Source organism: Papilio xuthus, unplaced genomic scaffold (genome assembly GCF_000836235.2).
Source record: "Papilio xuthus unplaced genomic scaffold, Pxut_1.1 DF827789.1, whole genome shotgun sequence".
NCBI lineage: Eukaryota > Metazoa > Arthropoda > Insecta > Lepidoptera > Papilionidae > Papilio > Papilio xuthus.
This window is the reverse complement of record NW_013530860.1, coordinates 850,853-863,473: the sequence shown is the minus strand read 5'-3', so window position 1 is coordinate 863,473 and position 12,621 is coordinate 850,853. Positions and strand designations below refer to the sequence as shown.

Here is a 12,621-nt window from a genome sequence, read left to right as displayed (position 1 = left end):
TAGTCGGGGGTACAGCTAGGAATATAAAAAAATGTTTTCCAAGTTGCTATCTTTTATAAAGATAGGCAGATATATATCGTATTTATTTTTAAAATCAACCACAAGTTTCGATTCATTCAAATCCATACCCACGCGTTCATTCAATGTTTACGCTTTAAGATCTATATACAAGTTCTTTCACATATTTGCGTATTGGTTTATATTGCAAGTGGTATAGCGTTCACCAATGACCTTGAAGTCTTGTACCGTACTGAAAAATGGATGTACATTTTAAATTCGAAAATTTAAGCTTTAGAATCAAGTTGGTAATGTTGGAAATTGTTACCTAAGAAAAAATCTATGCTATTGTAAAGAAGAAAGATTTGTTTTTTTATATCATTAGGTGGCAACGAAATAGCGAAGTGACCGTTGCCCATAGACATACGCAATTGTATATGTGTTGCCTACCTTTAATCGACGGAGGAAAGGATGCACAGAGAGAAAATATTTTCCCTTTCCATGCATCCTCTCATCGGGAAACTCCACTTTCACTTCCCATCCTTTCCTTATAAGGAAAAGGGTAGGAAGGGAAAGATAATTTAATTAGGCCTCCGGGACGCACACTCTTTAGACGAAACGCGGAATTGCTTCCACTTCACGCCTGTCTTATATGTGGTCTTGGTATCTTACCGCGCACTTATGTATATGTATATTATATGTAATGAATAAACTCAAACAACAAGCGTAAATGTAAAATCAGATCGCGACTCGTTGCGGCCATATTTAAGGTTTTTACCACTTAATATACTGGACATCAACGGACGAGTTGATATGACAGAAAAGAGGATTATTTTTACCACCCGAGTGTAGTTTATTTTGTCAAAGTTAGCGAGATGATACTATGATTATGATATATTAGCTGTGGCCCGCGACTCTGTCCAAGCAGAATTATAAACAAACGTAACAAGTAGCCTATGTGTTCTTCCAGACTATGTCCTACATCTATGATAAATTTCATCGAGTTCCGTTCAGCCGTTTCGGAGAGAGCTTCAAACAAACATACATCCATCCATCTAAACATTCGCATTTATATATTATATATTATTTAAATATTAGTAAGACAAATTCCATAGTTGTGATAGTTTTTTATTTTTTCCATCAGGTCCTCCGGTGTCAGACTATTCGCTTGAGGTTCGCAGCGTGACAGACACCGTCGACTGCATGACACCAATGTGCTACGAGTACAACATTCCAGGGGTAAATAACATTGTTATATTTTTATAACGACGTGTATAAATGTATTACTATACATTAGTACCGTAGATTTTTTATTTCCTTTTTTAGATTCTACTGTTTACAATATGTAGTAGGACGTTCACGTAATTAACCAACAAAAAAAACATTTCGTTTTACTCGTATAGATGTACTGCGTAATTCAGGCAAGAAACAACGTAAACTTTAGTTAATATCATAGAAAAAATAACTCAGTTTCTTATTAGACTTTAATTCGAGCAATTGTTTTATTAATAACACTAACTGCTACCCGTGACTCCGTCCGAGCAGAATGAAAAAACTTTATTATTAGCCTATTCCTTCTGGATTATGTTCTACATCTAAGCAAATTTTCAACGAAATCCATGCAGCCGTTCTGTACATACTTTCGAACATGCACCTAAATATTTTCATTTATAATATTAGTAAGATTATATAAATAGATTTTTGGCGCAGTTTTCTTTTTACTCTGTACTAATTCATCATCATCAGCTCACTATACTTCCCAACCGTGGGGCTCGAACCATTAGTTAAGGGTGACTAGGCCATAGTCAACCACGCTGGCCAAGTGCGGGTTGGTTGAGTAATATACTAATTAGTACAACTCAATTAAGTTGTATAAATATAGAAGTTTATTGAATGAAATTAAATAAACTTAATGATTTCAAGAAGTTTATCAATTTCTAAAGTTATTATAAATAAGCAAACTTTGATAACATTTAATTTATTTTACTTACAAATATTCAATAACAAATTTATGCGATAGGAAACTTCTGTATTTACTTTATGTTGAATTTTGAAATATAAATAACAGAAAAACATTAATCAATTAATTTTACAAAAATGTTTTTCCCTCCATGCATCCTCTCATCCGGAAAGTCTTCCACTTCCCATCCTTTCCTTGCAAGAAAAGAGGGTAGGAAGGGAAAGAGGACTAAATTAGGCCTCCAGGACGCACTCATCAGACGAAACGCGGAATTGTTTCCACTTCACGCCTGTCTTCCTTCTGTCCTAATCGTTAAGGGTACGGATTTCCGATTATGTAGCCGGGGAGAAAAAACTAAAAAAAGAATAAGAAAAAAAAACTAAAAAAATAAAAAATAAAACTTTTATTTAAGACTAGCAAAGAATAGATTTTGTGAATATTACCGTTTTATGGAATCACAATCATAAAACTAAATATATATTAAACATTTAACATTCATTTCACATTTTACTCTAGAAATAATTTATCACGCAATTTCATATTGTTTTCTGCTTGAAAAATAATAACGTAATATTTAGCAAAATCTCTTCCCCCCTAAGTAAGATTAGGAAGGATTTAGTTTGATTCCCTCCCGTCTAGACCACATTACGTTAATAAATTTAAGGGGGCCAAATCTTAACTACATCATGGAAAGTTATTATTATAAAATAATAAAATAAAATTTAAAAAAGAGCGTCAGTGGCTCAGGGGTTCGAATCCCGCCATGTACCAATGTGTTTTTCCATTTCCGATTTACATATGTACATTTATCCGACGTTCTTACGGTGAAGGAAAACATCGTGATGTAACCTGCACATATCTGAGAAGAAATTCAAAGATACGTGTGAAGTCAACCAACCCGCACTTGGCCAGCGTGGTTGACTATGGCCTAATCACCCTTAACTTAGGGTAGGCTCCGAGTCCCTCGGTGGGGACGTATAGTGAGCTGATGATGATGATTATTATAAATAGTTAGCTTTTTACATTTCTCTCATTCTTTGTTCAAAAGAATTCGAATCACGTCACGACGTAGTAAAATATTCAATAAAATTGTGAAGAAAACAACTGGATGCCGATATTGATTTGGCGGGAGGCCAAAACAAATTATAAATGTATAGAACCTAATTATGAAGTTCCCGATGTGAACCGGCTTCGATAAAACTTTACTTACTTCGCAGTTAACAAGATTTCATTGCTTTTAAATGTAATTTCCACGATATATTTTTATTAATATAAGTTCTTTAGACGAAAAGTTTTTCTATATATTGTACACATATAAAAAAGTTTGTAATAACTACGAGAAGTTGATATATAAGAATTTTATAACGTAGCCATCTTTATCCTATTATATGTTATACTAGCTGTCACCCGCAACTCCGTCTGCGCGGAATTATAAACTCAATGAGTAGCCTATGTGTTCTTCCAAAATATTTTTTACATCTATGCCAAATTTCAGCGAGATCCATGCAGTCGTTCTAGTGATACCTTCAAACAAACATCCATCCAAACATTTGGATTTATAATTTTAGTAAGATTTTAAACATCTATCTAGAATATACTTTAACTTACTTTTGCTTTAAAATGTTGTACTTAATGTTATTTAATCCTGTAATTCGTTATTATAACTCATGTATTTGTTACTTAGGAGTCTAGATGGTGGGTGGTCCCTCCTCAGCCAAGTCCAGTGGCGGAAAGCTGCGCGGTGCGGCCGGGCTGCGCGTACGCAGTTAGACTCATTGCCCACCCGTGGGATGGGCATACGTCAGCAAACGTTAATGTAGAACTTGAAGGTAATATTATGTTCACACTTTATTTAGGCTCGTAGTATGTTAAAAAGCCCAGCGTCTTGTTTGAAATTTCGAGCCAGCATAAAGCTTGAATCGAAATGTAGTACATTGTCTAATGTAAGAACATAGGAAGTTAGTGAAAAGACACTAGTAAAAGATTTTAACTAAAACATTTTATCAACTCTTTCATACACAAAACAAGTGACATAATAATATGTCTTGTATGGGTGTTATCTTAAAGTTTTAAGCAAAAGCTTAATTTCACAAAAATGTGTTTCATCATCATAATCAGCCTAAATTTATCAACTGCTGGATGTAGTCTTCCCTCATCGATTACCATAATGCCCGGTCCTGTGACGCCTGCATCCAGGTCACTCCCGCAACCTTGACCAGGTCATCGGTTCATCGTGCGGGAGGCCTTCCTACACTGCGTCGACCCGTCTGCGGCCGCCACTCTAGGACTTTTCGGCCTCATCGGCCGTCCGTTCTACCGGCAAAGTGGCCGATGGGCCCGAAAAATGTGTTTGCGCAATTTTTATTATTGTCTCGTACTATCGTTGACTACAATTTACGTTAAAATTTTACGCCGTATACGCTTTTAGCTATCTAATACAATAAACAATAGCAAATAGTCTTCATAAAACAAGTAAAACAACATGTAAAATTTACAAAACATTCTGCCAACATTAAAAATCTATTTTAACAACACGGATTACGAATGACTGTAAAGAAATAATAGCTTTCCATTCGTACGTTCGGTATTGTTATTCTGCCGCTTAAAAGGGTTATTTTTAGATGATAATTCATTTTCCTACTAATATATTATGATATTCAGAATGTATAATACATACTATCAATCATTAAAATGGCTTTGTTTTGTAGAACTCAATAACATAGCCCATAGCCATATGTAGCCCTGATTGAATCTTACCAAAATTTATTTATTTTCATTTTATTTATTAAAAATGTATGCACATTAACAATTAAACAAACAGGTTGAGCGTTAGAGTCTGTCCGGTGAAATACCACGACCACATAGAAGACAGGTGATAATGTGATGTTATTGTTTCTGTCGTCTAACATTATTCCTGCTTGCTTTTCTATTACTAAACGTGATAACACCGCTTTACTGGACCACTCACACTATATCCTCTTGTTGCAGAATGCGTGGCTGGGGTATGCTCATGTGCGCATTCCCCGCGACTGCCGATACCCCAGGTGTCAGCACACACTGTCTCCATACACGGGGAAATCTTTGTCAACGTCACCTGGTCTCTTCCTCCACCGCCCTTCCCGTATAGACTACCACCCGAACTAAAGAAGATGTACTACTTTGTCAGGTATATCTATATACTTACATCTGTGTTTTACCTTATAATATATTATAATATCGGCGAATACGCGGCGCAGGGGCAGAGGGGTTAGACAAAGTGGATTCGCTTCGAAGCGATTAAATAGCGAACTTAAAAATTGTATTTAACTGACGAGCGACAATCACGTGACTTATCGAAAGTTATAGTCACTTCGATACATTTATGAAGTTCGTTATGGAATCGCTTCGAAGCTAATGCACTTAGTCTATCTCCCTAGCGTCGAACGAATGAAACAACTTGCCTGTCGCCTATCTACATTTTGTATTAAAACCATTTGATGCGGCAAGATGCCTGCGCCTTCTGCGTCTTCACTTTACGTCGCATCTGTATTCGACTTAAATATTGCTATCCCATTATTTACAAAGAGAAAGAATAAAACAGACTCATGTACATGCCGCATTGGATACTTAGGTTTATATTTATAGGTTATTTTCTATTGAATTGATTAATTAATTCGATCGTGTCAATTAGTTAGGTAAAGTTGACTTGATAGTAGTTATACTCGTACATATATGTATTTTAATTAATATATAAACATAAACATTATAAATACATAACTGTTACTTCTGGATAATGTAATATTCTACTAGTGAAATTAATAAACCGCTTCAACAATGTCAGGTCGTAATTTACGTAACAGACAATAAATCTTTCCTCTTTAGTATTGGCATAGAGAATATAGAGTTTCATCTGGAAAATGAAAAAAGTTTCCAGTAATTGCAAGTTTCCATCCCTCTCATGTCCAATATAAAAATAGAGATACCAATATGTTTTACTACAAGTGTTATGGCAATGGAAATTCATCGTTAAACACACGTTATGTTTGATTTATAAAGTTTACGTACATGAAAAGAATCAGACAACAGTGTTATGTTGTTTTGTAAACAATTCAACGCATACAAATTGTATTCACAAATCATCCTGAATGCTGATGTTAATTTTAGAACTTGGTAAGATCTAAAATAGAGTGTAATCGTGTTAATAACGAAGTAGGTCAATATTACTGTAGAAAAAAAATAGCAAAAATGCTATCGTAATTAATAAGTAACAAAAGATCGTCAGTTAACGTATGACAATTATAATTCATTTGTTTGAATATTTTAGCATTTCCATGATTTATTTCACATAAAGTTGATAGGTAAGAAAACGTTATGAATTACTTATTGTGATTATCGCGCCCTTCATCTAGTTTTAACAGCACACTGTTAAGTAAATTCTAGTGACCTTAACTCTATAAGACAAATATTAATGTACTAACAGATTCCTTACTTATAAATGTTTACCGAAACGTTTAATGAAAACATAATGTTTAATATATTCTGTTCCTAAATTAACAATAAGTAAATTATATACAGCAACATAATGAAGTCGAAGTAAACAATGTTTTACACATGCCTCTGGTCAGGGCCGGCGTTAAAGTAGGGCACGCTTAGGCGACCGCCCAGGGCGTTGGACAGAAAGGGGCGCCAGAAGTCAAGGCATGGTAAACAAAAGGTTCCGTAGAAAGCGCCCCAAAAACTAGTATAGCTAAATTCAGTAATGCCTCTTATCATACTGAATTCATGCATATATGATTAGATTTGGCACGTGTAGATCAAGACTATACTTCTGTTTGACGTGCCAAACACTAGACTATACAAATATTCTTTATCACAGCATCGGCAAACAAATGGTGTCAGACGCACACCCATCCCCCTGGTTCGCACACGCTGTATCTCGTCGTGTGGATGTCGACTCTCCAGTAGCAGTTCCCGATGGCCCGCGATGGATGCTGCTACCCACTGTCGAGCGGAGCGACAAACGCAGCGGAGAGCGGAGTGAATCCCGCAACATTGTGCTTGATGTCAAACTATTAGCAAGAGTTAATCTTATTGATGAACGTGGCTGTGTTGGACCCGCTGGAAACGCTACTGCTTATGGTATGATTATTGTAAATGTTTTGAAGATGAAGTTCAATTAAAAAGATTTACAATTTGTGAAAATATATAAGTATTTAGTTCAATTAAAAAGGTGTATAGTCAAATAGAATGCTAGAATGTCCATTAATACAATGCTTATGAAGTTGTTCAGTAAATGTACACACTTTTACTTAATATTTCTTTAGTAAATGTAACTTCAGAAATATAATACTGCGTTACTACTTAAATGATTTTATTAAATCAACTAACATTGTTATTATATTTAAATCTTTTGCAGATCCACTTGCAGCCAAGAAGATCACGATGGCAACTTACGTAAGTATAATCTCCGTAAATAACGAAAAATCTGACTTAGCATTGGAAATTAATGTAACTCAGTATCTATGTATTTGTCTATAGGCACTATGGGCGATATTCGGTGGGACTTGCGTACTGGCCATGGTGATACTGTTCGCTGTGAGTGCGCGTTTGGTGAAGCGAGTGCTAAGTGAGTTCCGCTCCGCGCCCGCTCCCGCGTCCGCTTCGCTCGAGCCACTGCGCCACCACCCGACGTGGCTGCCGCTCGCCGTCGGCGCGTGAGTACATAGAATTAGTTTATTTTCAGTCTACAATAACTAAAATTAGTGTATAAAATGTTTTTTTTTCGAGGTTACATGCAACATACCAATATTGATTTCTTCTTTTTCTTACATTCTTTCTTAAAATATTCTTTGGACTGTTTTATTTTTAATTTTAAATTACGAATATGTAAAAGTATTTGCTTCTTTTTTTAATAGCAAATATAATGAAATATAACATTGCTACAATAGTTACGTAGGCGCGAACTAGCACATGTCCAAAAGTTTTGATGGTAGAATGGCGATGAGGCGATTATATAATTTGTCTTTAAGATACTTTCTTTACAGATCACGTTATTTTTTACTAACATAGCCTTACTCTGTTATTCAGTCTTGTTGAAACATTGATTTATTAGACTTAAGGTTGGTTTTGCATTCAAAGTGTTACACGGTAGCACTTCAATGGAGATTTCTAAGAGACATCTTTCATAGTAAATCGTTCATTGACTGCAAAGCATCAAATTACGAGATGATGTCAGAGTTCGCAGTGAAAGGAGGGTAAAAAAACCTCCTTTCTCTGATATTCTGAGTTCAAATGCGGATTGACTTTAACTTGAGAAGATCGCTATCTTTTTAAACTTTCGGTTTTGTTACACGCTGAGAATATAATTGAAGATGAAAATTATAAATGTTTTTGTGGACTTGTTTTTAGGTCACAAGATACGTAGAGTGCACATTTTTAAATGTTTAAAAAAAATAATAATTATAAGTTTGTTTTGCAATAGAAAAAATAGAGTAGATTGTTTTTACTAGTGTACTATAGTACTATTAATTAACTGTCACGTACAGTCATTTAATTGTTAATTAAGAAGTACCTTAGCGCCCACTAAGGTCGTTTAACGCATATCGGGTAACTTGTGTTGAATGCAGAATTAACATTATGCCAAATACGTGGCATAATGGACAGAACCTTTGCCTTTTTAGTTATAAAAAGATATTTGTAAAGAAGAGAAAAGCGCGGGAATTGTGACCAATGTAGTCGCAAAAAGTGCTCATTGAATTAGTATTGTAAATAATGTAGTTTTCATTTAAGCATATTAACAACTAATAAACGCATTTGGTTAGTTGTTGCAAATGCGTTACGCAATTTGCTAATGATGTATATCAACGGAAGCAATCGTTCCATTGTCTAAGATCGATTCTCGCCCGATACCATCGCGTGCTCTTTGAATGTACTTTCTAAAGTTTTCTCATACGAATTCTTTCTTACATGTATTATTTACGTGCGTATAGAACATTTGTCAACATTAATTGGTAATATTATGTTTCTTTTTTGTGCGTTCGATAAAAATAAGAGTTTCTGATGTAACGCACAAACCAAGTGATATAGAAATGGGGTTAGACGAAGTGCATTCGCTCCGAAACGATTCCATAACGAACTTCAAAAATGTATACAACTAACAATATTCGATAAGTCACGTGATTGTGTCGCGTGGAATGGATTCGGATCGAATGCACTTTACCTAGCCCCCATGACTGAACGAGCCTATCTTTTTACGATTATAAAAGGCCAGCCACCCATCTGCAGTTCCTCTGGTCTTGCAGATATCTAAGAATGTAACATCTCGGTGTTCCCACCACCCGTTTTCTACCAGCCCTTATAAAGAAAATAATTCACAAAGATTCTATACTACAAAAAAATCTGGCGAATTTATGTTGTTAACTCTGAGTTTAAAAAAAATATTAAGTGGAAAGATGTTCTATTTTTGTACATTTGTTTCGGCAATGAAATCTACGGTAAATGAATCCGAAGAAAGCACAGAAGGATTGTTCAACCGCTTGCTGGTTTGCCACCTTTTGCTATAAAAAGAACTGGAAGATAAAGTTCCGGCCAAAGTTGTAGATTTTTATTCATGTTTGACTTCTCCAAACTAAAAGGTATCGCTAAAGAATTCTTTAGTTATATTTAACTCCTCGTGTTTGCGATTTAGCTTACAATTCTCTAAAATGAAAAGATTTGTACAAAAATAAACATGTGAACTCGTAAAAATAGGTTTGCTAGACTTAAGAACGTATTAAAAATGTATAAAAAAATACTAAAAGATAAAAGATAAAATGTAGACAGTTCTACATTTAAAGCTAAATAAGACTTATGAGTAATATCTTATAAGATCTTTTTATTGCATCACAGGAATGGCCTCGTGTTTGAAATGTTTGCACTGCATTGTAAATATTTAGCGAGATGTTGAAATAAATTTTTGCATTGATAGACACTGAGCTACAAACGTAAAGATTCTTTTATTTCAAATTTAAAATACAGTAGATTCTTAATCGCGAATCCGTTATCCAAAGTTTCGTAATTCGCGGAATAAAATTTTCAAACCAATTCCTGGATTCACGGGAAAAAAATTGGTTATACGCGGTATCACATCATAGCATAGTTATTGTGTTACTAACATCTTACTAATTATAAATGCGAATATTTAGATGGATGGATGTTTCTTTGAAAGTATCTTCAGAACAGCTAAAAGGGTCTTGATGAAGTTTGTACATATAGTTTGGAAGAACATATAGGCTACTAATTAGCTTTTGTTTCAATTCCGCGCGAACGGAGTCGCGGTCAACAACTAAAGATATCTAAATTAGTCTCAGTTACTTCAGTCAGTCAGTAACAGTTTGCTAGCAGTTAGCATTTCTTTATAATAGAAGTATTTACTATTTCCTTGTTGCTCTATTGTAAATTTTTGAATATTACAGCGTTTTCTTGTAATAAAATCAAACCAAAGTAAAGTAACGGGTTACCAGTTTAAAATACTTTGGTTGTTCTATGTTAATTCATCGTATAATTGCGTGTACAATAAGAAAATTAAGCAATAACTTAATGGAGCTTGAGCATTTTGCTAGCGTCAATTATGTTCTCTTACAAAGATATTATGTAAAGTCGAAATCTCTGTGTGGCCATAAAAACAGCGTCTGCTTTGAAATATTTCCGGAGAAAATTGTTCTATACTTTTCATAAAATTTTGCTGTCACTTTATATAATTTTAAGTATATAATTAATTCAAAATGTTTTCGATTTTAATCCATATAATAGTGGTATCAGGAGCCGTGGGCTTCTGAGCTCGAAATTCCTCTTTATAACATACTAGCTGTAGCTCGCGACTCCGTCCGCGCGGGATTATAAATAGATGTTGACCGATTCTCAAACCTACTCAATATGCTCACAAAATATCATGAGAATCGGTCATGCCGTTTCGGAGGAGTATAGGATCGAAAATTGTGACACGAGAATGTCAAAAAATAATACTAACGGAGCTGCCATTCAATGAACTTGTATTATTAATTAAGCTAGACATTTATAACTAAAGGTCACAGCCAAAATAACCTTTTTCTCGAACAAAAGCAAGTTACTTAACATTATGTTCAAAATGTTTGACATTTATGGAAAATGCTTATAAATTATTTGATCGTAACGGCTACAAAAAAAAGGTTTTATATTTACAAAAGTGATAATAAAATTACAGACAAATACTTTTAATGTAATACTTTTTTCGTATTTCAAACACTGTTTCAATCCGCTGTATTCGTGGCCCAACATTTAACAGTCGTTAATGTTTAGTCCAAATTTTCAGCCTTCCGTCTGTCTAGACTACATAATGATCTCTTTTTATGAAGTATGCATTATGTATCAACTCTTCAATATGACTTAATACATAAAAGGCGTTATCTTCAGTCAAATTACTCCGTATTGTTGTTCCATTCTTTAGACGACTAATAGAAAAACAAACCTTAAAATGAAGGTAATAAAGTTGAATATCAAATGATTTACGATATAATTCGCTATTAAAAAATAGCTTTGTAATTAAAACAAATGATAGCTAATTTTGGAGTTCAAAGTTCGAACATCATCATAAGACTTAGTCAACTCTCGGACTCTGTCAGTCTTCGCCAATGACTTTGCAATTTGCAGCCATTGCATTCAGGAACTACTCAGTGGGCCTAGCACGAATATTTGTGATTGTCACATCGTATCGTCCTCGACTAAATTTGTGCCCGTGTCATGAGTTTGGCCCTATCATGACTTGACTTAAAGTCCTATGTCCCCGTAGTGGGGCAGAGGGCGTCCACAGTGCGCCGCCAGTTCGCTCTATCTTGGGCTCTGCGTTTGGTCTCGGGCCATGTCAGCCCAATCGCCTTTATTTCGGCAGCTACTAATCGCCGCCAAGTTTGTTTAGGACGGCCACGTCTTCTTGTTCCTAGCGGGATCCACTCAAGGGCCTCCCTGGCAATATGACTGGGATCCCTACGAAGCGTGTGGCCGATCCATGACCACTTGCGGCGTTTTATTTGCTACCAATCGTTTTATCTGTCCCTATCATGCAATTGACAATATTCGTGATCCATTGTACCGGCCGACAGCTAAACGACTAAACTTATTTTGACGAGTGTGGTTGTTGGTCATTCGATTGGTAATTTTTACCCGAGTGACATATGGAGACAGTCTAGTTTTTTTTTTAGATATTTTTTTATTTTTTATTTATTATACAAAAACTTCACATAACAAATTAAACATCGGTTAGACAGTAGTACTAAAAACCCACAGGGTTTAGGTGTACTTACTGGTCGCTTATTAATTTATAAGATCAGCAAATTTAACAAATACAGACGTTATTAACCATTTCACAATTATATAATATATAAACAAAAAGAACAGAGATTAAACGGTTTTTTTCAGACTATAGTACAAAGACAAAGAAGCGAAACAAAAGAAAAGTAGATATATAAAACAATTGATTGTTAAGTTGCAATAAATATAAGTTATTTATTTAGAAGTGCCGATTTCAAAATTCTTTTACATTTATCTGGTTTCTTAACGATTTGGTCATGCACGGCGCTTTCCAGATCGTTGAGCAGCTGCGGCAGGAGATACTGCCAAGTTCGCATACCATAGGCATTATTATAAGTGGGTAATTTATATTTGGGAGAATT

The 12,621-nt window shown here is 34.9% G+C and overlaps 1 protein-coding gene across 3 annotated transcripts in view; it reads left to right on the top strand.

Moving 5' to 3' along the window:
• LOC106115468 (fibroblast growth factor receptor 3) overlaps positions 1-12,621 on the top strand; it is a 78,025-nt gene that overhangs the window by 16,298 nt on the left and 49,106 nt on the right. For all 3 annotated transcript variants that reach the window (XM_013308859.1, XM_013308857.1, XM_013308858.1), the window contains exons 3-8: positions 1,142-1,236; positions 3,642-3,786; positions 4,946-5,123; positions 6,813-7,075; positions 7,353-7,390; positions 7,475-7,650. In XM_013308859.1, the coding sequence (XP_013164313.1) occupies positions 1,142-1,236; positions 3,642-3,786; positions 4,946-5,123; positions 6,813-7,075; positions 7,353-7,390; positions 7,475-7,650 (895 nt within the window). The remainder of the gene's footprint in view (positions 1-1,141; positions 1,237-3,641; positions 3,787-4,945; positions 5,124-6,812; positions 7,076-7,352; positions 7,391-7,474; positions 7,651-12,621) is intronic.